The sequence below is a fragment of the Pelodiscus sinensis genome, chromosome 2 (genome assembly GCF_052426305.1).
Source record: "Pelodiscus sinensis isolate ZL-2025 chromosome 2, ASM5242630v1, whole genome shotgun sequence".
Lineage (NCBI taxonomy): Eukaryota > Metazoa > Chordata > Testudines > Trionychidae > Pelodiscus > Pelodiscus sinensis.
In genome coordinates, this window is record NC_143053.1 from 1,909,503 (window position 1) to 1,934,758 (window position 25,256).

Below are 25,256 nucleotides of genomic sequence, written 5' to 3' on the forward strand. Positions count from 1 at the left end.
AGAACTAGATAAATTCATGGAGGTTAGGTCCATCAATACTTATTAGCCAGGACAGATAGGAATGATGTCCCTGGCCTCTGTTTGTCAGGGGCTAGAAATAGGTGACAGGAGAGGGATCGCATGAAGATTAACTGTTGTGATCCCTCCCTCTGGGGCATCTGATATTGGTCACTGTTGGTAGACAGGAGACTGGGCTGGACGGACCTGTGGTCTGACCCCCGTCTGGCCGTCATGTTCTGTCCATCGAAGGCGTACTTTCTAGTGGTAGGGAAGGAGTCCACTAGAAGATTCATCCTGGCTAAACGGAGATTTTACTTCTTGGGCACTTCAGACATCCCTCTCATTTTAGCGTATACCTTTCTTCTAAAGACATCAGGCCTGTCCAGGCAGATCCTGGAGAGTCCACCTGACCGTGATGAGTGCGCGCTGGCCTCCGGCTCGCGAAAACTTGGTCTGTGCTCACGCACTGTCCACCAGATTTTGGAAAGACACTTGGAATCTTTCTGACTGTTCACAAACCTACTTCCTGAGTTACACTTGCACCCGGTTCTCTCAGAATTCACAAGGTTGCCCTTTGAACTCCTGCTCCTCCTTGCTTTCTTGTGGCTGTCACCTTAGCCGGCTTGGTGAGCTTGGAGGGATGGCGGTGGATCCTCCTTACATCGTGCTCCCTAAAGAGAAGACCGGTATGTTTACACTCCAGATTCACTCCCGAGATTGTCTCGGAACTTCACTTAGACCAATCAGTCTACTGACCGGTGCGCTTCTGCAAAGCACACACTTCCTCAGAGGGACAGACTCCACGCCCCCGGGCCTGGCAGGCTAGAGCCTTTGACCGACACAGAGCAAGATGGATCAGGAAATCCCCAAGACTATCCCTCCCTGTAACAGAGAGAATCTGAGCAAGCGAGCTCGACCCAGAGGATCTCTGAAGGAATCTGCTTTCCACTGTGTTACCAAATACCAGCTGCCTTCCACAGGGATAGGAGCTCATTCCGCAAGGGTGCAAGTTGTGACTGGCATCTCTTCGGGATGCTCCTCCTTGATCGCCATAAACCAGCCACCCAGGGTTCCGTTCACACCTTTACTAGACTCCCCTGCTGAGGCCTCCTTTGGAACAGCCCCGCCATCCACATCGTCGCACCCTGCTATGCGAGTACTGCTTGTTAATCGCCCCGGTGCGGTGCGGTAGGGACCATCGCTCTAAGACTGTGAGCCCACAATCTCCCTGGGCAATTTATTCTAGTGCTTAACCCCAGCCCTGAGCCCCCCCTCCCGCGGCCTGCTCGCCCGCGCCGGCCCTGAGCCCCCCCCCCCGCACCCTGCTCGCCCGCGCCGGCCCTGAATCCCCCCCCCCCCGCGCCCTGCTCGCCCGCGCCGGCCCTGAGCCCCTCCTGCGCCCTGCTCGCCTGCGCCAGCCCTGAACCCCCCGCGCCGGCCCTGAACCCCCCCTCCCGCGCCCTGCTCGCCCGCGCCGGCCCTGAGCCCCCCCTCCCACGTCTTGCTTGCCCGCGCCAGTCCTGAGCCCCGCCCCCTCCTGCATCTTGCTTGCCCGCGCCGGCCCTGAACTTCCCCCTCCCGCGCCCTGCTCGCCCGCGCCGGCCCTGAGCCCCCCCTCTCGCGCCCTGCTCGCCCGCGCCGGCCCTGAGCCCCCCCCCCCCCTCTCGCGCCCTGCTCGCCCGCGCCGGCCCTGAGCCCCCCCCCTCTCCCGCCCGGCCCTGCCCCCCCGCGCCGCCCCGCGCCGGCCCCCCCCCCCCCGCGCCCCTGAGCCCCCCCCCTCCCCCCCCCCGCCCTGCCGCCCCCCCCCCTCCCGCGCCCTGCTCGCCCGCGCCGGCCCTGAGCCCCCCCTCCCGCGCCCTGCTCGCCCGTGCCGGCCCTGAGCCCCCCCTCCCGCGCCCTGCTCGCCCGCGCCGGCCCTGAGCCCCCCTCCTGCGCCCTGCTTGCCCGCGCCGGCCTTGAACCCCCCCCCCCCGCGCCCTGCTTGCCCGCGCCGGCCCTGAGCCCCCCTCCTGCGCCCTGCTCGCCCGCGCCGGCCCTGAGCCCCCCCTCCTGCTCCCTTATCACCCACGCCGGCCCTGAGCCCCCCCTGCGCCCAGATTCCCTCCCAGAACTTGCACCCTGAATCTCCTCTTGCACACCAACCCCCGGCCCCAAGCCCGGCCAGGATCTCCTCTCCCACATGCCACACCCCTTGGCCCAAGACCAGAGCCTGCAACCCGCTGCTCCGTCCTGGTGTGCGAGAGTGGGGATGGAGGGTAAGGGGTGTGGCGTGAGCAGGGCAGGGCCTCGGGGAAGGGGTGGGGAAGGAGACAGGCCGAGGGTGTTTGAGTTTGATGTGGGTCCTGGATTTCACGTGAATTCAAAGAGCAGTTTTGTGCTTTGAAAGGTTGGAGACCCCTGCGCTGAGGAGAACAGGACGTTACTTATCTATCATGGGAGGTTCTTTGAGATGCTGCTGCCTGTTCACCTACCTGTTCTCCTTCCCCTCTGCTTTGGATCTCCGCCAGCTCTTGGCAAAGGAGCAACTGGGGAGGTGTCTGTCCACTCTGTCTCTTCTCTCCGGGGTAGGCAGGGGCGCGAGTGACTCATCCAACCCTCCAGTACACAGTAGAATACAGATAGGGACCTTCCACCTCGAAGACCCTCCAGCTACCAGTAAGTCACATCTCCCTTTAAGGTGCTTCATTTGGCAGCTTTGTCCATCTGACCCTGAACAGCAGTGACATCCCAAGACAACAGCCATCTCTGTGCAGATCGCAGGCAGTGTCTGCTTTTGGCTGCAGCTGGCACTTGGGTTTTTGCCAAGGCTACTGCCCGTCCTGGGTGTCATTTTATTTCTCCAATTTCTCCTTCACGTAGATCAGCAGTTTGCAGAGAGAGAGAGAGAAGAAGCTTCGTGACATTAGTCTGATCTGCGTTCAGTCCCGAAATCAGTTTTCCAAACAGCGGATTTGGATGGATTTCAAGAACAGCCTTCAGGTAGGAATCCATGGGAACACCAAGGAGTGGCAGCATTGCCGGGACACCAGCTGGATTTTGTTGCTCTTGTGGAGTCAGTGGCTGTAGCGAGGTGCAACTAAAATCTGCAGTGTCAACACTCTGACGACTGAGGGAATCCCTATAGTTTTGATGCTGCTGCTCCTTTAATCCGAATAGCTGTTAGTGAACCGCTAGGGCCCGTTTTAATGAGATCCACCATCTAGAGGGCGCCCCCGTGTTCGTGTTCGGCTGATTTCAGGAGAAGGGTTGCACGTCCATTCATAGATTACCAGCATGGCTTTCTGAGTAAAACGGGCCAGAGAGCCGCACCAAAAGCAGCTTGTGGTTGACCCAGCACACATCTCCTAGTGCTCCTTCAAGGGTCTAAACTAGATTTTCCCCACAGCTGCTGCAGCTTATCAGCCAGTCTGCTGTGAGTGCAGGTGAAAGGGAGGCTGTTCTTTGTTGCAGGCGATGAGAAGGAAAGCGGCATGTGCTGAAGGTAGCGAAGATGAGGAGGAGGAGGAGCCCGAAGATGAAGACTTGACTACGTCGGACACAAGCGACCCTCGGGAAGATGAATCCCAGCATGGGAAACTTCAGGTTTTCACAGTCAGTTCTACAGAATACCTAAAACTGCATGGAAAACTGCTCCGCGATGGGCAGCCGCAAGTCTTCCACAGCGACGAGGATACAGGTATTCACACGTACCGGGAGCCCAGCTGTCCCGCTGCTGAGTCCGTGGCCCGGTCCCTCAGCTGCTCACGAGCCCCTGGAATGCTGAGCGTTCTCCCCTTTTGTTTTAAATTGGACTCCAAGCTCTTGTGGGCAGGGGTTGCCTGTTGGCGAGGCCTCTGCGTGCAAATGTCACTTGCGTAATTCCTGAGGAACTGGGCCACGTGGGGGACAGTAATATTCTCTTCTCTGTCTAGAAATACCAGCTCTGAAGAAGTTTGCCATTCACACTGCCTTGCAGCACAGCATGGTGGCAACAGAGAAAGTGATCAGAAATGTAGCTCGGGTCATAAGTCAAGTGGTCAACTATCTGACCAATCAGAGAGCAGAGGTAAGCACACGCTCGCGTTTTTAGCTTATGTGTGGGTTGGGCACCTGTGAAAAGTTTAATCAGACCTGATGGGTATTTGCAGGTGTATAACAGGGAATAGACACATTGCAGTGACATGTATGAACTCTAGCTTCTGGGGTGTGCTTCTGTTGGTTGTTAGTGCTATTGGTCTGGGTCCTACTGTAGATGGAAAAGAAATGCTCCAAGTGCAGCCAGCATGGCCTAGTGTAGTGGTCCTCAACACGGCGCCCGCTGGGGCATTTATGTGCACCCGCCAAAACATCTGGGCTGGCCCCGCCCCCGGCGTGCCGCACATCCGTGGTGCCGGCCCTGGGCGCGTGGCTCATGGGCGGTCCCTGCCCCAGGCGTACGGCACATGCACAGTGCTGGCACCAGGCGCAGGGTGTGTGGGTGGCCCCACCCCCGGGCGCGCGGCGCATGTGTTGCCCCGCCCCCGGACGCCTGGCAGCCACGAAAGGTTGGGGACCACTGGCCTAGTGGACTCCTGCTTAATGATGAGTATTTAAGGAACAGAAGAGACCATCTTCTCGTGTCTCGGTTTCCCTGTTTGCAGAACAGGCCTGAGTGTGTCTCTCTAAAATACAGGGATTCGTTTGAACTTGTTTAAAGCCTTCCATGTTGACTGGCTTCTATTAGAAAAGTGAGATGTCTGCAAGTCCCCAGGGGCTGTTTAAATGCATCTAGAATCCTCCAGGAGCTGATAGAGGAGCTATCTGAGCCTCCAGCGATCATCTTTGGAAAGTCAAGGGCGTCGGGAGAGACTCCAGAAGACGGGAAAAGGGCAAATCTAGTGCCCACCTAAAAAAGGGAAATAAGAACAACCCAGGAAACGACAGACCCATCAGTTTAACTTCTGTGCCAGGGAAGATAATGAAGCAAGTAATTAAGGAATTCAAATATCTGGGAGAAAATAAGGTGACAGGTAACATGGACAGCACGGATTGTGTCAGACCAATCTGATCGCTTTCTTAGATAGGATAACAAGCCTTGTGGATAAGAGAGAAGTGGTGGACGTGGGATACCTAGACTGTAGTGAGGCATTTGACACAGACTAGCATGACCTTCTTATCAGTAAGCTAGGGGAATACAACCTAAAAGGGATTACTATAAGGTGGGTGCATAACTTGCTGGATAACTGTTCTCAGAGAGTAGTTATTAATGGTTCTCAATCCTGCTGGAAAGGTCTAACAAGTGGGTTCCGCAGGGGTCTGTTTTGGACCCGGTTCTGTTCAGTATCTTCATCAACGATTTAGATATTGGCACAGAGAGGACGCTTTTTAAGTTTGCAGATGATCCCAAGCTGGGAGGGGTTGTGAGTGCTCTGGAGGATGGGTCAGAATTCAAAATGACCTGAACAAACTAGAGAAACGGTCTGAGGTAAATAAGATGAATCCATTTCACACACACAGAATGGGAAGCGACTGTCTAGGAAGGAGTCCGGCAGAAAGGGATCTAGGGTCAGAGTGGATCACAAGCTCAATATGAGTCAACAGTGTGGCAAAAAAAAGCAAACGTGATTCTGGGCTGCATTAACAGGAGTGTTGTGAGCAAGACACGAGGAGTCATTCTTCCTCTCTACTCTGCGCTGGTTAGGCCTCAGTTGGAGTCTTGTGTCCAGTTCTGGGCACCGCATTTCAAGAAAGATGTGGAGAAATTGGACAATAGCAGCAAAAATGATTCCAAGTCTAGAAAACATGAGCTGTGAGGGAAGGCCGAAGGAACTGGGCTGGTTTAGTTTGGAAAAGAGAAGACTGAGAAGGGGACATGAGAGCAGTTTTCAGGTCTCTAAAAGGGTGTTACAAGGAGAAGGGGGTGGGATTTTTCTTGGCCTCTGAGGACGGGACAAGCAGCAAGGGGCTTAAACTGCAGCCAGGGAGGTTTAGATTGAACGTTAGGAAAAACTTCCTGCCTGTCGGGGGGTGAAACACGGGAATAAGTTGCCTGGGGAGGTTGTAGAATCTCCATTCCTGGGGATATTGAAGAGCAGGTTGGACAGACACCTGCCAGGGATGATTAGACGGGGCTGGTTCCTGCCATGAGGGTGGGGGGCTGGACTCGATGCCTCTCGAAGTCCCTGCCAGTGCTCGTGTTCTGAGGTTCTGTGATTACCTCCTGCACGTGGAGCGCCTCCGAGGCAGCAGTGCTGGCAGACCATGGGCAGTTATTAGTCTGACCAAAGACAAATTCACACATGAGAGAAAAGTGCCACCGTGCCAGTGGTCTGTCTAATACTGACCTTGGAGGTGTACTTGTTAGGTGGGTCCCACAGTGGCAGAGTAAGGCAAAGGCAATTAATCATGTCACTAAACCAGGGGATGCCAAAGTACATCTTCTGAGCCGTGTCCAGCTCCCAAAGTTCTGAGGGTCAGCCTGTGGCCTCTCTATGGCGTTATGGTCAGAAGACACTGCAGGCCCCAGTGTGATGTGTGACCTAAGCGCTTGGCTCGGGTGAGTCACTGCAGGCGGGGTAGTCTAGTTTCTGTAGGCTGTACCTCTTCGTTACAGGCGTCGGTGGCTAAGTAGCTGTGGCTCTTTGGCTCATGGTATCTTGCTGCAGCTGCTGCTGCCCTGTGTTGTATAATGTCTTTGTAAGAAAGCAGGATGCCTACATCTCGGAGGTATGTGCATGCTTTTATGGTCACAGGATCTTCCACTGGTCTTCTATTGGACCTGCTTCTGTTAGTGAGAGAGACAAGCTTCCAAGCTTATACAGAGACCTGAAGAAGAGCACTGTGAGGCCAAGAAACTTCTCTCTTACCGGTGGGAGCTGGGCCAATAAAAGATACCCAGCTGGTGTCTCTGGATGACCAAGTTAGCTCTTTGTCATGTTCTTTAATTCTAGGTCTTGCAGAGCCAACCTCTCAGGACCTGAAGCAATGCTGCAGGGGCCCATGTTGCTTGCTTGCACTGTATGTGGGGCTCTCTGGAAGTTTTTGAAGCAACTGGCAGATCTCAGCAAGGATGTAGCTGGCCTCACGTGCCTGTTGCACAGAGAACTTTTTACAGTCCCCTCTGTCAACTCACAGGGCCATGGATGAACAGGATTATGGATTTGCTTCAGCACAGCGTCTCTTAGGGACCGTTTGTTTTATTGTCTCACTACGTCACTGCTACTACAGACCGGGTGCACATCAGCAAGCGCTGCAGAGCAATGCGTAGAAGAGTAAAAGGCACTTGGAATGCTTACATCCCTTCTACCGTGGGGAGTCCCATCTCTGATCCTTGCTTCGAGGGCTGCGGCTGACATGGCTCCAGCTGGGGGAATCCAGGGCACCCTCCGAGGTCTAGGTCCCTGGTGAAACTCGTCGGGCACGGGACTCCCTACGATAGTTGTATCACCGTTGTTTCTCGGGTGTGCGCGTACTGGCTCGACGCCATTCTTGTCGCTCTTAGGAGCTGAGACCAAGGTCAGATGTCTTACCGCTTAGTCGTTTCCCAGCTCCAGTGCACGGGTTAAAGCTGATAAGGGCCAGCTGGTGTTTGTGTTTACAGACTTCAAGGCTGTACAAGACTGTGTACAGCAAGGATGGCAACTTGCATTCCAGCCTGCTGAGCGGCAGGCCCCGCATATGGCTTCTGATATGACCCCCTCTTAGGATACTCTCTGTTTGCTTTCAGGACAATTCCCACCGGGCCCAGGTCCAAGAACTGGTGCAGGACTGTTTGTTGGCCCTGCGCTCACAACTTCAGGAGGTGGTGGAAGACAGCCTCCAAGACATCCAGTTCTATTTTTCTGTCCTTATTCTCTCCAATCTAAAGAAAGGAGCCATAAGGGCAGAGGAGATGTGTGAAGACAAGGTCAGAAGTTGGGGGTTACCGGTAAGACATGTACTTCCCTCTGCAGTTCCGTTTGCCAGAGCACCATTGCCATCTTGCCCGTCTTGCAGGGCTCTTTCCTTGTGCTCGTCCATTACCGTACCCCTCTGCTCTCCATGGACCGAGTTTGTACATGGCCAAACAGCGGCGGATATAGGGCAGGGCGAGTGGGGTGGCTGCCCCAGGCCCCACGCTTCAATAGGCCCCATGCCAGCGCCAGGGGTGGACTGGCCCGGTGGGATACCGGGAATTTCATGGTGGGCTGTCCACCGACTGGCCGGCTGGCGGCGGCTGGAGGAGGAGGGGGATTGTGGCGGGGCGCCGCAGCCCCGCACTTTAAATTCCCTAGCGCCAGCTAGTACGGGCCGTGTGGGGCCGAGGGAGCGCATGTGTGACGTGCTGAAACGCCGCACAACAGCTGAGAGGGGAGACGCCCGGGCGTGGCATGACGTCACGGCCTGGGACTTTAAAACCACGCGGCCCAGCGTTGCACCGCTCGGTTCGGCACGTGGCCTGGAGCCTGGGCCAGGGTCGCGACCGCTCTGCAAACTGGAAGGCAGAAGGTGGATGGCAGAGGAAGGGGCTTGTGCTGAGGGGAGGGGGCAGGTCAAGAGAAGAAAGGAGAAGGCTCCAAGGGACAGCGTGGAGGAGACACAAATGCCAGGGGGCCAAGTGCAGACAATGAGGAAAAGGGCAGGAGGGGAGGTGTCAGTGGGAGGGGGGGCAGGGTGATGCTGGGAGAGGAGAGGGGAAGGGGAGGTGCTGGGAGAAGGCTTGAAAGGAGGGGTGGCATGAGGAAGGTGGGGATGGAGCAAGACGTGTGAGGGCACAGGGACATGAGGGGAATGGGGGCAGAGGGTGGTGAGGGGGTGGGCATCAGGGAAAAAGGGGGCGGGGGCAGTGAGGAAAGGGGGAGGCACCAGGAGGGTGCAGGGCTAAGGGAAGGTGCAGGTGCCAGGGGATTCTGGGGGTGAAGGGCAGACACCTGCAGGGGAGGTGGGCGGAGGGAGGTGTTGGAGAGGGGATGAGGAGGGGTAGCTCACATGATCAGTGTGGGGCTACTGGAGGAGTGGGCTCAGGGGGGACACCTTTTTTCTATTTTTTCTCCAAAGGGGGGCCCCGCAAAACTCTCCTCCGCCCCTGTGGCCAAATGGAAAGCGATGCTAATGCTGACCGGTGCTGGAGGGCGGGAAGAAGAGTGTCTGGTGTGTTCGCAGCACTCTCGGCGTGCTGTAGAACTGGCCTGCGGGGGTGGTTGTCTGAGGGGCACGGCAGTGGATGTGCTCCAACTAGAGCAAACTGGAACCAGGTTGCTGGCATTGAAAACGAAGTGGATTGTAGAGCAGGCTTTAAATGAAGGGCTGAGGGAAAGCAGGTGGATATGGAGTCACACGCGGTATGGACAGACAGTCCGTAGCAGAGGAACTATTGCCGGAGGCTCTGTCAGTCCTTCCGAGGAAAGGAGGATGGAAGTCAGAGTGCAATCTGATGAGAAAGTCACATGAAAAAGTCCCGTGATTAAAAAAAAAAAGGCCCTTAACCATTGCCATAATACAAATAACAAAGTTTTCCATGCTATTCCGCTCACTGTTGTAGTGTATCCCGCACCATCTCCCTGCCAACCATTCTGTATTGGCACTTACGTCATCTTATTTGTGTGGGGGAACAGCATCTGAGAACCTGCACGTGGGCCAATGAATTGTCATAGACAATTGACTGTTGTACCTTTGGAGCTGCCCTTTCTGTTTGTGTTACTGTACAACACCCAGCAGCATCGCTAACCCATAGGCAGCAACTGCCTTGCGGAGGTGTGAGGTGGTTGACTCCCATGGTGCGGTTCTTGCCTGTCTGAAACTGAAGGGTGTATTCCTGTCGTAGAGCTGAGCTGCTGTCTCCTGGTGTGTGGAATGCTGTCTGTCTAGAGACAGACCCTCTCTCTCCTTGCTTTGTGCTTTGCAGGGGATTGGATACCCCTACGCCACGTACCGGGCTGTGTGTGCTCGTCATGGCCTCTACAGCTCTGTAGCATGCGGCTTTGTGGATTTCAACGAGCAGCTCACAGAGCCGATATCCAGCGCAATCTCCATGACGTGGAATGAGGTCTTCAGGTACTCGCCTCTTCACTGCACGCTGGGGTAGCTGTGCTAACGCTAGACACTTGGAACACCCCGTGTGCGGACGGCCAGACCTGAGAGATGAGCTGGTGCAAGAGGCATGGCCTCTGCTCTCTCGTGTCCTCGGCCACTTCATCCCACTGTTAGATACTGGGCCTGGCAAAGCGTCATGGTCTCACCCCTGCAGGGCTGCGCCTTCCAGCTCGCTTCCTGTCCCCCAGAGGGGGAGATCACCGCACGGCTGACCAGTGTACTCGTGTATCACACGGAACCAGGCGGGCCCCCGTCTGGCCACCAAACGCCGGAGTGCGGGGCGCAGCCCGGTGTGCTCCAGTGCAGGGGCAGAACGGGGGCCATATTCCCCAGCCACTTTTTTCAGAAAAGTGAATAGGCTGCCCCTTATACACCATCCCTGTGTCCCAGTGGTGACGTGTTGTAGTGCAAGCCTTAGCGGGCGTGAAGGTCTTAAATTCCAAAGCCCATTAAGGGAATGTAAAATTGCCTGATTCTTTGGAGGGTAATATTACTGTCAAGGAGTAATAGAACTAAAATACCCGGCTGTGAATTAAGATTTCAACCCCATGTAACCCAGAAGGTCCACACAGTACATTGCCGCACTGAATCAGAGCAGTGGTCCATCTTCATTAGGCTGTGATAGACAGCTTCGTAAGCGTGGGGAGTGCGTTGAGATCCTCGGAGGGCACCGCTTTCCACAGCTCCCATTGGCCGCGGATCACCATTCACAGCCAATGGGAGCAGCGCAGACCGGGACACCGCTTTCCACAGCTCCCATTGGCCGCGGATCACCATTCACAGCCAATGGGAGCGGCGCAGACCGGGACACCGCTTCCCACAGCTCCCATTGGCCGCGGATCACCATTCACAGCCCATGGGAGCAGCGCAGACCGGGACACCGCTTCCCACAGCTCCCATTGGCCGCGGATCACCATTCACAGCCAATGGGAGCGGCGCAGACCGGGACACCGCTTCCCACAGCTCCCATTGGCCGCGGATCACCATTCACAGCCAATGGGAGCGGCGCAGACCGGGACACCGCTTCCCACAGCTTCCATTGGCCGCGGATCACCATTCACAGCCAATGGGAGCGGCGCAGACTGGGGCACCGCTTCCCACAGCTCCCATTGGCCGCGGATCACCATTCACAGCCAACTGGAGTGGCGCAGACCGGGACACCGCTTCCCACAGCTCCCATTGGCCGCGGATCACCATTCACAGCCAATGGGAGCGGCGCAGACTGGGGCACCGCTTTCCACAGCTCCCATTGGCCGCGGATCACCATTCACAGCCAATGGGAGTGGCGCAGACTGGGACACCGCTTTCCACAGCTCCCATTGGCCGCGGATCACCATTCACAGCCCATGGGAGCAGCGCAGACCGGGACACCGCTTTCCACAGCTCCCATTGGCCGCGGATCACCATTCACAGCCAATGGGAGCAGCGCAGACCGGGACACCGCTTTCCACAGCTCCCATTGGCCGCGGATCACCATTCACAGCCAATGGGAGCGGCGCAGACCGGGACACCGCTTTCCACAGCTCCCATTGGCCGCGGATCACCATTCACAGCCAATGGGAGCAGCGCAGACCGGGACACCGCTTCCCACAGCTCCCATTCGCCGCGGATCACCATTCACAGCCAATGGGAGCGGCGCAGACCGGGACACCGCTTCCCACAGCTTCCATTGGCCGCGGATCACCATTCACAGCCAATGGGAGCGGCGCAGACTGGGGCACCGCTTCCCACAGCTCCCATTGGCCGCGGATCACCATTCACAGCCAATGGGAGCAGCGCAGACCGGGACACCGCTTTCCACAGCTCCCATTGGCCGCGGATCACCATTCACAGCCAATGGGAGCGGCGCAGACCGGGACACCGCTTTCCACAGCTCCCATTGGCCGCGGATCACCATTCACAGCCAATGGGAGCAGCACAGACCGGGACACCGCTTCCCACAGCTCCCATTCGCCGCGGATCACCATTCACAGCCAATGGGAGCGGCGCAGACCGGGACACCGCTTCCCACAGCTTCCATTGGCCGCGGATCACCATTCACAGCCAATGGGAGCGGCGCAGACTGGGGCACCGCTTCCCACAGCTCCCATTGGCCGCGGATCACCATTCACAGCCAATGGGAGCGGCGCAGACTGGGGCACCGCTTCCCACAGCTCCCATTGGCCGCGGATCACCATTCACAGCCAACTGGAGTGGCGCAGACCGGGACACCGCTTTCCACAGCTCCCATTGGCCGCGGATCACCATTCACAGCCAACTGGAGTGGCGCAGACCGGGACACCGCTTCCCACAGCTCCCATTGGCCGCGGATCACCATTCACAGCCAACTGGAGTGGCGCAGACCGGGACACCGCTTCCCACAGCTCCCATTGGCTGCGGATCACCATTCACAGCCAATGGGAGCGGCGCAGACCGGGACACCGCTTTCCACAGCTCCCATTGGCCGCGGATCACCATTCACAGCCAATGGGAGCGGCGCAGACCGGGACACCGCTTTCCACAGCTCCCATTGGCCGCGGATCACCATTCACAGCCAATGGGAGCGGCGCAGACCGGGACACCGCTTCCCACCACTCCCGTTGGTTGTGAATGGCGATTCTCAGCCAACAAGAGCTGTGATCACCCGATACACAGGTAAATGAAGAGGTGGAGGCCCACTAGGGACTAGACCTGCAGACTGGATCCAGCCTGCGGGCTGGAATTTGCCCCTCCCTGCCGTTCAGTATCTGAATTAATCCCTGAATGCCTTTCTCCCCTTCCAGCTGTAGATTGGGGGAGTCCATCAATCAGTTCAGCAAAGCCATCTTAGATGCATTGAAATACTTCTTCAAAGATCTTAAGAGCAAGCTCCAGAAAAGAGGCAGAAACACAGAGCCAGTAAGCGCCATTCAGAGGCACCAAATGGAAGCTGTGCAGGCTTTGGTAAGATTGGCAGAGGGGTTCGGACAGTGGACACCCTTCACAGTCTGTCTGATTTGTGTTGCGTGAATATGGTGAGGGTGCCTCATGTTTTGCAGTTTCCTGGTGTGACGTAGTGGGGGTACTTGCTGGGCTGTGGTGACCCCTGCTGTCTGGAGCAAGACCCAGCAGGGAAAGCCTCACTAGGCCAAGGTAATGCCAAACTTGTTGAACCAGTGGCCAGACACCCCCCATGGAGAGGAACAAAGGAAGGTGGATGCTGCCCTGGCTGGGGGGCAGGGCTGGTGGAGGGTTAGTTAGTTCCTGGCTGGAAGGCAGGGAATAGGGAGCTGGGGAGGGGGCTGGGACTCCCCTATCTCAAGGGGGGGCACTGAGGCCTCTTAGCCCCAGTTCCTGTAACCAGATTACATCTGTGCTGCGCTGGGCTGGAGGAGCAATAAACCACCCTCAATTCCACTGGCTGGTGCAGTCTGTTTGTGCCATTTCGGGGTGCAGGAGACGGGGAACCCCCAACGCGCCGTCACACCTGGTACCTACTGAGGGACTCTGCAAATGCACGAATAATGCAGCCATCATTGGTAATGGGCAAGAGTTGGCAAACGTATGCTCTCTTTGAAATGGCAGAGCCTTTTTGTAGCATACCATTCTGATCATTCCTTCCTCCACTTCTCAGCTGTGCAACTTTCTCCTGGATCAGACCGAGTACATCAAGAAAAGGCAGCGAGGTATATCCCGCGTCCTGACACCAGAAATACAGGCTAGCATGAAGCCAATATATGCAGGTAGGAAAATCCTATAGCTGGGTTAAGTCTGGCTTCCTGTGTTTTTCCTGCTTTTACTTCTGAAATGTCAGAGGCCAAAGAGGTCACTTTAAATTCTTATTCTTGAGCAGCCAAATGGTACTGGTGTGTACGTGCAGATCAGTCAGATGGGGAGGAGGAGCCGAGAGAGAAATTCCACAGCCGCGCTGAGCTGGAGGCTGTCACAGCAATGCAGTAGCATCCAGACCTGGGGCTTGCCTTGACCTGACAGAAATGTGACACTACCCATCCCCTCAGTGTGCGGCTGCAGTCAGCCAGCCGGACGCTGTCTGGAATCCTTGAGGAGGGGATGGGTGATACGGCCAATGATATTGTATGGTGTCTGGATACATCCCTGGCACGCCCACAGCTTGGATAGTGCGGGCAGGTGTGTCGCCCTATCTCAAAAAGAGATATTGGAATTGGAAAAGGCCCAGCAATTGGCAACAGAAGTGATTAGGGGTGTGAACAGCTTCCATACGTGGAGAGGTGTATAAGATGGGGACTTGTCAGGCTGGAAAAGAGATGCCTAAGGGAGGGTATGATTGTCTATAAAATCAGGACTGGTGTGGGGAAAGTAGCTAAGGAAGTCTTATTATGGCCTTCTCATAACACAAGAACTAGGGATCACCAAATCAAATTAAGGGGCAGCAGGTTTAAAACCAAAGGAAGAATTTCTTCACACAACATACAGTCGGCCTTGCCAGAGGGTGTTGTGAAGACCAAGACTGTAAGAGGATTAAAAAAAAGAACTAGGTAAATTAATGGAGGGTAGCTCCATCGACGGTTATTAGCCAGGATGGGTCAGGGTGGTGTCACCAGCCTCTCTTTGCCAGAGGCTGGGAATGGATCACTTGATGGCTACCTGTTCTGTTCATTCCCTCTGGGATGCCTGGCCCTGGTCACTATCAGAAAACAGGGATCTAGGCTTTGGTCTGACACAGTTCGGCTGTTCTTAATGGCAGTCTTACCAAAGAGCAGTGGTTGAAATGCAGGACGGCTGACCTCTTCCTGTGATCCTTCTGGCTGTTCCAACGTAAATCTTTGGGAATTTAAAGTAATGGACGTCAGAGACGCTGTTGTGGTGACGCCTTCGTGTGGTAGCGTGTTTGAAGTAGTAATTAGCTGTTGAGTTCGATTGCAGAGGTCTGGGCTGATTAAAACTGGCAGCCTGTGATGCAGAAGCAGAAGCGTGATAGGCCGAACACGACCCACTGGTTTGAGAGTGAAACCGAGGGACTGTTCAGACTGCAGGGTGCCGGTGTGTTTTCAGGCTGCCAGAGGACAGCCTAACATCGGGCCCATACCATAGTCTACTGATGCTGCTTGTCAGCGCTGCCGCTGCTGAAAACAGCTTGCGGGATCAGCATGCAATACCCTGGCTTTTGGGTGCTCGCGACTCCCCTAGCGGCTGGCTACAGCACAGACTGTATGCTGCTGTCTCACGGCAGCGGCGGGTCTGTTGTGTGGATGGGTTGGTGGCGCTGGACATCCAGAGTCTAATCCATGCTGGGGCTTGCTGTGGAAGCGCTGGACATGTGTTCAGGCTCATGACCACAGAGCTTCTCCTGACTGTGCAGTTCACAGTCTGAGTGGTCCACACGCTCAGTGTATCGGGAGTTCTACAGTGAAACCGTGTCCACTGGCTCTTCTGCAGCGAGTTCAGTGTCCCACGCAGGCCTTGCCCCCCACGCGTCTCCGAGGGAGAGCGTCTCCTCTCCTTGTGACAGCGTGGGGCTTGGCGGAGCGCAGGGCTGTCTGGTGCCCGCGGCACTGCCGGTCCCAGCAAGCAGTTCAGGGCTGCTTGGATCAGAAGGACCCGCAGTTTCCATTCTAGTAGCCAGAGGCGGCACCAGGCACCCTGCCAGCCTGGGTTGAGTAGCACGTGGGCAAGACTGCGCCAGCGCCTGTGGAGTGATGGGCGGGCGGTTAACGAGCATCTTTCTCCCGTAGCGTGTAGCCAGCTGAACGGCCCTGGCAGTTTCCAGAGAATGAAAGCTCTTATGCAGAAGTGTGTCCAGAGTCAGAAGAAGGCCATGTTTAACAATGCCACTGACAAGTTGCAGCAACAGCTTGACCTGCTCCAGGTGAGAGGAAGGTCACTGGCCTTGCACCGTGTGATCCAGAATGACCGGAGATTAGGTTGGAAGAGATCCCAGGAGGCCCTCTAGTTCAGCCCCTGCCGTTGAGCGCCACTGGACGGCAGCATTGGAGCTTTTCCCTTTGCCATGTAGTAAGAGTTGCAGCTGGTATTCAAATGGCCACGGGTAGATAAACGGGAGAGGTAGTTTCTAACCTGGTGAGTTAACATCCAGGGTTTCCCTCTAAAATTTCAACCTGAGCCCTCCGAGTTGCACCTTTCTTTGGCTCTTCTGTGGGGGTATCACAGAGCTTTAGCCTGAGCCGAGCGCCCTAGCGGTGAAGCAGCTCGCTAGGCAACAGGCTTGCGACTAGAAGAAACCCCGTCCGAGAGTGCAGTATGGGAGCCTGAAGCCATGTCTTGTTCTAGAGCTACATCCGGGCTAGCTACGAGTGCTTGGTTCAGGAGCTGACTAAATCCTTGGCTATGCAGTTTGAACCAATGCTGAAGCCTGTCCAGAAAAATGACAGAATTATTCCAGGTAATGAGGCTCTTGCTTACACACTGACTTCCCCTGGTCCCTGCAAGCCACGTTTGGAGTAAATGCTGCCAGCAGAGACGTAACCTCACAGAACTCAGCACCGTCTTGCGGAGCAGATAGAGCAGGAGGGGCAGTCGTTTTTGAAGTGGCCCCGGGCAGGGCCAGGAAACTTCTGTGCTTCCCCACCCACAGACCCTGCTTGGTCTGGGGTGGGGGAGCCTGTGAAGCCTTTGCCCCCCCTCACCCAGAGACAGTTCAGAGCAGCTGGCGGTTCCCTCTAGGCGCGGCGCACCACACCCAGGCCGATCAGGCTCTGGGAGTCGGGGTAGCGCGCAAAGTCTCTTCCCGCCCTGCAAGGAGCACACCCCGCTTCTAAGCACCACGCACTCCTTGCAGGGCAGGGCGGGAGGAGACTTCGTGTACCCCCCCTTCCCCCTCCCCCCAAGCCTTAATTGGCCTGGGGGCAGAGCCAGTGTGCACAGTCTCTCGCTGCCTGCCCTCCGGCGCTCAGTGCTTAGTCAGCCGCCAGGGTTGACCTCTAAGTGCTGCACACGCCCCTGTCCCTAGGCCCTGATTGGCCGGGGGCAGCAGGGCCTGCCCAGGCCGGATCAACCCACGTGGTGGGCAGAATCCGGCCCATGGAGGCCCTTTTGCCCAGCCCTGAGATAGAGACTAGTTACGTCGGTGAGGTACAACAAGTAGGCATTGCTGCGGCTGATTCAATGGGGCGCTGTGCTGTGCGTTGGGTGGTAATGCTCTCGGCTGGCCTGTCACGCCTGCGCTGTGCTGTGCGTTGGATGGTAATGCTCTCGGCTGGCCTGTCACGCCTGCGCTGTGCTGTGCGTTGGATGGTAATGCTCTCGGCTGGCCTGCCACGCCTGCGCTGTGCTGTGCGTTGGATGGTAATGCTCTCGGCTGGCCTGTCACGCCTGCGCTGTGCTGTGCGTTGGATGGTAATGCTCTCGGCTGGCCTGTCACGCCTGCGCTGTGCTGTGCGTTGGGTGGTAATGCTCTCGGCTGGCCTGTCACGCCTGCGCTGTGCTGTGCGTTGGGTGGTAATGCTCTCGGCTGGCCTGTCACGCCTGCGCTGTGCTGTGCGTTGGGTGGTAATGCTCTCGGCTGGCCTGTCACGCCTGCGCTGTGCTGTGCGTTGGGTGGTAATGCTCTCGGCTGGCCTGTCACGCCTGCGCTGTGCTGTGCGTTGGATGATAATGCTCTCGGCTGGCCTGTCACGCCTGCGCTGTGCTGTGCGTTGGGTGGTAATGCTCTCGGCTGGCCTGTCACGCCTGCGCTGTGCTGTGCGTTGGGTGGTAATGCTCTCGGCTGGCCTGTCACGCCTGCGCTGTGCTGTGCGTTGGATGGTAATGCTCTCGGCTGGCCTGTCACGCCTGCGCTGTGCTGTGCGTTGGATGGTAATGCTCTCGGCTGGCCTGCCACGCCTGCGCTGTGCTGTGCGTTGGATGGTAATGCTCTCGGCTGGCCTGTCACGCCTGCGCTGTGCTGTGCGTTGGATGGTAATGCTCTCGGCTGGCCTGTCACGCCTGCGCTGTGCTGTGCGTTGGGTGGTAATGCTCTCGGCTGGCCTGTCACGCCTGCGCTGTGCTGTGCGTTGGGTGGTAATGCTCTCGGCTGGCCTGTCACGCCTGCGCTGTGCTGTGCGTTGGGTGGTAATGCTCTCGGCTGGCCTGTCACGCCTGCGCTGTGCTGTGCGTTGGGTGGTAATGCTCTCGGCTGGCCTGCCACGCCTGCGCTGTGCTGTGCGTTGGGTGGTAATGCTCTCGGCTGGCCTGCCACGCCTGCGCTGTGCTGTGCGTTGGGTGGTAATGCTCTCGGCTGGCCTGTCACGCCTGCGCTGTGCTGTGCGTTGGGTGGTAATGCTCTCGGCTGGCCTGTCACGCCTGCGCTGTGCTGTGCGTTGGGTGGTAATGCTCTCGGCTGGCCTGTCACGCCTGCGCTGTGCTGTGCGTTGGATGGTAATGCTCTCGGCTGGCCTGTCACGCCTGCACTGTGCGCTTGCTCCTTCCAGTGGCGTGTCCCCAGAGGCAGACTGCACCCATCAGTGGAGAGGGACAGATCCCAGGGTGGCCCTTTGCACAGGCACCTGTGCTGTGCTGGGAGTGGGCTGCCAGCAGACACAGAGAGCCACGGATGGGATGCAGAGCGCCGCGTGGCCTCTCTTACGTGGCAGTGGTCCCACAGCTTACTGGGAGCGGTATGGCTCGTGTGAGGGCTGCCATTTCTTGCTTGCAGAAGTATAAATAGCGACTGGAAAGCCAGGCTGCAGCGTGTCCTGCGTTGATAACAGGTGCAGCTGGGACTGCTGGCCAGCGGAGGGAATAACGTGTGTTCCTTTCTTGTTTTGTCCAGATTTAGTGACCATCTGTGCCCAAATCAGCAAGCTCTGTAAACTGTCCTGTGTAGATTATGTTCTTCCCAACCTCAGCCAGCCTGACAGCGGTTCTGTGCCTGCTTCCCCTGGGAAAGAGCTGCCACTGAAGAGGGAGTTGTTGGAAGGCCCAAATCCCCCAAAGTTCCTGGGAAAGTGCAACGTGATCCGCATTGGGACCATGCTCCTGCCGCACACGAATCCCATTCAGGTACTGCGTTCAGAGCGCCTCCCTCGGGGCCGGGCATGTGCTGTGTTTTTCCTTGCATCTCAGATTAATTGGAGATGTGACAAGTTGGAAAATTGATCCCAATCCTGCCTTGAAAGTACATGAACTACCGTGAATGGTTACCACTGACCTCTCCTGGGTATATAAATCACGGGCGTGGAAATGGGTGGTGCAGTGATGGAGTTAGTGCTAACGTTGTTTGGGGGATCTTAACTATGGCAGTCTGGACATTGAAATGCTACCGTGTTTTTAAAATCTAATAAAATTGTATATCGCACTTGCATCCTTAGCAGTTTCTGGATGAAATATTCAAACTGCAGATTGTATTGTCCCATTCTCAACTGCAGCATATTTTATTCACTAAAGAGGCTTTTGGCAAAATAAATTCATAACCTGATGTTGAGAAGAAAAGCAATCTGTCGTCTATTTCAAGGCTTCTCTGTGAATACACCTTAGCGTTCCAGCCATGGGCAAATACTGTAAAGTGAATTACAGCCACAAACCTTAATTGGGAAAGTCTGTGTCCTCACTGCTTTGGCTGGCAGCCAGTGAGGCAGCCTAACAAACCCATCTCTTGTGTTTTTAAGATATCGGTGCAAGAAATCACCATCACTATGACAGGTCAGTAATCCACATCGTTTTTCGCCCTTGTGCACTCCTTCCCTCGCCCCACCCCCTTTATAAACGGTGGCAGTGCATTTTCCTCAGCCCCTTGCAGTTGGTATTTGCAACTCCCAAGAAGGAGAGCAGTGTGCTGTGACCATTGGACGTGGAGCACTGGGAGGCAGCTGTGACACAGGGGCTATGTCTCGACTGAGGCTTCTTTTGGAAGAAGCTTTTCCAGAAGAGATCTTCTGAAAACACTTCTTCCGAGAGAGAGCGTCCAGACTGCCAAAGCGCATTGAAAAAGGGATCTGCTTTTTCCAAAGAGCGTCCTCACTCACTGGACGCTCTCTCGCATGCTAGCTCTGATTGCTATGGGCGGAGTGGCCACCGGGGCACCTGTGCTTTTTCCTCTTTCCTCTTCTTTCGAAAGAACTCCCTCATCCCCGTCCACACACGCCTTTTCCCGAAAGAGCTCTTTCGCAAAAAGGCTTCTTCCTCATAGAAAGAGGTTTACCAATGTCGGGAAAACCCCTTTCAATATTTGTTTTGAAAGAATGTGATTGCAGTGTGGACATAAGTGACATTTTTTCGGAAAAACTCTGTAGTGTAGACATAGCCTAGAGCAATATGGGGGGATATGCCATGGGCAGTCTGACCTGGATCAGAATGATTGACTTTTAGACTCGTTGATCTCACTGAGTCCAGTCACCCCTTTCTGGGACAGCGGGCGTGCATTCCTGTGACTTGCCCATCTCTGGAGGAGAGCGAGAGAGAGACCTGGTGCTGGGGATACCCTGTGTGGTTAAACCCTAGTAACCGTAGGCCGAAGTTCTCAGCAGACAGACTGCAGGGAATCCTGGTCCCGCCCTGGAGGAGTTAGCATTACAGCCTTGAATACCCGCTGCCGTTCTTCACACAAGAGTATTTGACATTAGACTTCCTGGTAGAGTTTTCAGTGAGTGGGTAGAGAACCTCTTACGTGGGTTTGATATGAGGCTATTGTCTATCCACCGGGACGAAGCACATGCCAGAACTTCAAACTGATCGAGCAGCGACAGCATCACCCTTTGGCTGTCGCACCATGTTCGGTTCAGACATTCTGAAACACCGAGCGTGTAATTTGTATCATAGGAGCAAAAATATGTGCACACTTTTAACTGTCCCCTTTCTTCCTCTGAAGATACCAGCCTGACGCTTCCGTTCAGCAGAGTGTATCTCTGTGAATGTTGCTTACCCCTCTATTATTTGATCCTTCATCTCCCGCCTGAGTTTGCCAAGGACATTTACTCCAGAGTGGGAGCCCAGGCATCCAACCCATGTGAGTGGAAGTGAGAGAGCCTCGGGACCGGTGCCAGTGCCTTGTAGACAGCCTAGACAAACCTGTGACCTAGGGAAGGGGTTCGTTTGTACAAGGGTTTGTGTTCTAGATTTTCCCTCAGACAAACACACCGTACATGCTAATCCGGAGCCGGAAACAATGCAGCGTCATACTGTGTCTTGCAACGACAGGTGTTCCCTGTATCCCCGTCCCAAGTGGGAGACACGCCCGTGTTAGCTTTTTCCACCTGTCACTGTAATAATCATGAACGGAGCCAGCAGGTGTTTCTCAGACGTTCTCCTGCTGTGGGTATGGAGCCGTAGCTGTGTGAGTGTGGGTTACTCCATAGACCTAGCGTTGCTGTGCTTCTGGAACAGCGACTATCGACATGCAGAGGTGACATCAAGCATATAAACATTCCGAGACCACCCTCAAACATATGGGATTCCTAGAAGCAGCGGGAAGCAGGGGAGTGATCGGAAGGACTCCGCACCCTTCCGGGATGAGATTGTTGGGTTGTGTCCTGTAGTTGAATTGTGCTTTCTTTCAGACCTAGGTAGCCAGGAGGCTCTCATTGTCCTGGAGAAGCCCCAGGACCCGTCCTCCTTCCACAGCCTGATAGAATTGATATCGGCGCAGCGTGGGGGCGCACCGTGGTTCCGGGAGCTAAGCCTGCAGCAGGGGAGAGAGAAGCTGGAATCGCTGGGAGTGTATTACACTGCCAGAGTGAACCCTCGCGACAGCTGCATGCTGGAGGTGAGAACTGCAGGGGACTGGCGAGAAACAAGCTGGTTTCCAAAGAAAAAATGAGTTTGAGGCTGTTTGCCGGGGAAGCTGGTGTTCTCAGAGCACCCCGGCCAGCCCTGGAGAGTTGTCCTGGGAGACTTTGGCCGCCTCCTAATGTTAGTAGGTCATTGTGACGGCGCGTTGGGGGTTCCCCGTCTCCTGCACCCCGAAATGGCTCAAACAGACTGCACCAGCCAGTGGAATTGAGGGTGGTTTATTGCTCCTCCAGCCCAGCGCAGCACAGATGTAATCTGGTTACAGGAACTGGGGCTAAGAGGCCTCAGTGCCCCCCCTTGAGATAGGGGAGTCCCAGCCCCCTCCCCAGCTCCTTATACCTTGCCTTCCAGCGAGGAATTCACTAAATTCCCTTCCAGCCCTGCCCCCCAGTCAGGGCAGCATTCCACCTTCCTTTGTTCCTCTCCATGGGGGGTGTCTGGCCACTGGTTCAACAAGTTTGGCATTACCTTTGCATAGTGAGGTTTTCCCTGCTGGGTCTTGCTCCAGACAGCAGGGGTCACCACAGCCCAGCAAGTACCCCCACTACGTCACAGTTCTCCCCCCTCCGAGAGCGAACTGAGCAGGGTCACTCCGCTCGTGACCTAGGGAAGTTCGGGTCCTCTGCATGGGAACCCGCCCTGGGGACATGGGTGCTCCCCTTGACTCAGGCCGGCCGTGGCAAGGCCCCACATGAGCTGGCTTCCCTCTGTCCACTCGCCGCCCCGCTCCAGGGCGACTGACGCAGGCCTGTCCTCGGGGGTCACACCCACCCTTCCGCTGGCCTTGATCTCTGGCCAGGGTCTCTCGGGCCGGGGCCATGAGCCCAGTGAGCCTTCTCTGGACAGCCAGGGCGGCTTCCACCCCCGAAGCTCCATCCAGGGAGGTCTTCCCCTCCCATAACTCTCTCAGCAAGCCCAGAGGGTCTATCTGGGGTAGAGACCCCCAAGCCGCTTTCCTCCTGTCTTGGGCCTTCCCGCCCCTCTGGCAGGAGTCACAGGACCGGCAGTACCGCTGCACGGCTGTAAAGATTCCCGGCCAATAGAAGTGCTGGAGCAGCTTCAGCCGGGTGCTCCGGATCCCCCGGTGGCCCCCAACGGGGACATCGTGGGCCAAATACAGCAGCTTGAGGCGATACTTTCGGGGGACGACCAGCTGCCGCTGGACCCCCCATGCCCTCGCCTTCCTGGGGGGAAGCCATTCACGGAACAGGAGTCCACGCCCCCGCAGGAATCTCTCCTGGCCACCTCTCCCCCGGGGCCGAGCTGCACGGAGGCCAGCCTGGTCCCTCAGCCTCTGCAAGGAGGGGTCTGCCTGCACCTCAGCCTGGAATTCAGCTGCTGAGGCAGGGATCGGGACCTGTCCCCCACCTCTGCCTAGGTCCGGAGTCCCAGCCTGGCTGGACCCCGTGTCCACTGGGATGGGACCCTGAGGACGCTGCCCGGAGTCCTTCCCTGGACCCAGGTTGTCAGCCCCCCGCTGGCTCTGGCTCCGGGTAGTGACTAGAGCCCGCTGGGATTCATGGGGCCACTCCTCTAGGTCATTCCCCATCAGCACCTCGGTGGGCAAGTGCGGGTGCACCCCCACTTCCTTGAGGTCTTCCTTCGCCCCCCATTTCAGATGCACCCTGGCTACAGGCACCTTAAACGGGGACCCATCTATGCCCTTCAGGGTCAGCTGCGCGTGGGGTAGTATCCGCTCTGGGGCCACTATGTCGGATCGGGCCAGAGTCACCTCCGCGCCCGTGTCCCAGAAGCCCGTCACCTTCCTACCATCCACCTCCAGGGGTATGAGGCACTCGCTCCGCAGGGGCCGTCCTGCCCCCACCCGGTACACGGAGAAATCCGCCTCCTGAGAATCAGACCTCCCAGGGGAGGTGCACTGAGCATCCTTCCCCTCTCTCTGAGCTGAGGTTTGCCTGCCAGCCCCTGCCTCTGGGGCAGCCTGCCCTTCCTCCCGCCCCAGCCAGTTAACCCTGGAAAGTCCCCAGTCATGGGACCTGGTGCACTGAGCCCTCTTGTGGCCTTTTTGCCCACAGCGATGGCAAGTTAGGCTTTGGGCTGTCTCTGTCCAGGGCCTGGCTGGTTCTCTGGGGTATCGATGACTGGTCCTGGTCCCTGGGGCTCGCCTCGGAGGTGTCTCTCTCCGTTGCTCAGCCAAGATCCGGTCTCTGCGCGGTTCCCTCTCTCTCCGGGACTCCGGTTCACACCCGGACCGGCTCTCCGTGAACTCATCCGCCAGCCTCCTGGGGGTTCTCTGGTCTCCGGTCCTTGAGCCACAGCCTCAGTTTGGGTGGGCACGCTTCATAGAACTGCTCCATCATGACCAGCTTGAGCAGCTCCTCTGCAGTCTGGGCTCCGACTCCAGACACCCACTTGCGGCAGTATTGCGCCAGGCGGGAGGCCAGATCCACATAGGTCTCCCGTGGCCCGTTCTGTACCCCCCGGAACTTCTTCCTGTACATCTCGGGGGTCAGCCCGAACTTGTGCAGCAGGGCCTCCTTGACTCGGTTGTAATCCCCTGGCTGTAGGTCCTCCAGCTGACTGAGCACTCCGGCCGCCTCCTGGCTCAGTGCGGGGACGAGCTCCTGTAGCCAGTCAGCTGGGGGAACCCGTTGCAGTCCACAGGCCCTCTCAAAGGCACTGAGGAACCCATCTATGTCACCCATGTCCTTCAATTGGGCCACCACGGGCCTCTCCAAGCGTCTGGCAGTCCTGGGACCCTGGGGCCCATCCGCACTTGGCGCAGCCGGTGCCCCGCCGGTTCTCCGCTCTGCCATGGCCAGCTCATGCTGCCGCTGCCTCTCTCGGTCCTCTACTTCCAATTCCTTGATCCACAGCTGGATCTCCAGCCGCCGCAGCTCTGCTTGGCTGGCCCCTGCCCTAGATGGGCTGCAGCTTGCAGGCCTCCTGGGGGAAGCGGTCTCATCTCTCCGGTGAGTTCCAGCACTCCTCCCCCTCCCTGAGCCTGACACACTCTCAGGGGGGGTCTGGCTGCTTCCCCTGGGGACAAGATCCTGGCCCTGTGGCTGGTCGTTCTCTTCTAGCTGAGCAATCAGCTGGGCCTTGGTTGCTTTCTGCACAGGCAAGCCCCTCTCTCTGCACAGCCCCACCAGCTCTGCCTTCAAGAGTTGGGCGTAGGCCATCTGCCCGCTGGTCCCCTTGGTGCAGACTCACCAGTCTAGTGCTGCAGCGCCCAACGATTCCCAGGGACCGCTTCACTCTGTCTCCAGCATGCCTGGCTCCAGGGCTCTTGCTTCTCCTGCGCCTTGTCGCTCGCCGCTGGAAGCTCCAACCACGGGGTGCAGTGCATCCCACCCCTGACACCAGTGTGACGGCGCGTTGGGGGTTCCCCGTCTCCTGCACCCCGAAATGGCTCAAACAGACTGCACCAGCCAGTGGAATTGAGGGTGGTTTATTGCTCCTCCAGCCCAGCGCAGCACAGATGTAATCTGGTTACAGGAACTGGGGCTAAGAGGCCTCAGTGCCCCCCCTTGAGATAGGGGAGTCCCAGCCCCCTCCCCAGCTCCTTATACCTTGCCTTCCAGCCAGGAACTCACTAAATTCCC

At 57.0% G+C, this 25,256-nt stretch overlaps 1 protein-coding gene across 15 annotated transcripts in view; it reads left to right on the forward strand.

Annotated features, from left to right (window-relative positions):
* The window catches only part of LOC102447370 (uncharacterized), a 106,548-nt gene that overhangs the window by 38,823 nt on the left and 42,469 nt on the right, over positions 1-25,256 (forward strand). For 3 of the 15 annotated variants that reach the window (XR_016348656.1, XR_016348660.1, XR_016348657.1), the window contains exons 14-21: positions 2,860-2,979; positions 3,451-3,676; positions 3,912-4,045; positions 7,685-7,885; positions 9,842-9,990; positions 10,589-12,663; positions 12,792-12,951; positions 13,622-13,730. Coding sequence is in view for 5 of the 15 variants with exons in the window: in XM_089776082.1 (XP_089632208.1) it covers positions 2,860-2,979; positions 3,451-3,676; positions 3,912-4,045; positions 7,685-7,885; positions 9,842-9,990; positions 10,713-12,618 (2,736 nt within the window). In the remaining 10 variants the exon portion in view is untranslated. Of the gene's footprint in view, positions 1-2,859; positions 2,980-3,450; positions 3,677-3,911; positions 4,046-7,684; positions 7,886-9,841; positions 9,991-10,183; positions 12,664-12,791; positions 12,952-13,046; positions 13,141-13,351; positions 13,527-13,621; positions 13,731-15,701; positions 15,836-16,257; positions 16,370-18,736; positions 18,967-19,571; positions 19,606-20,770; positions 20,909-21,458; positions 21,665-25,256 lie in introns of those variants that run through there. The other 12 variants (XR_016348661.1, XM_089776083.1, XM_089776084.1 and 9 more) reach the window with 11 other exon arrangements.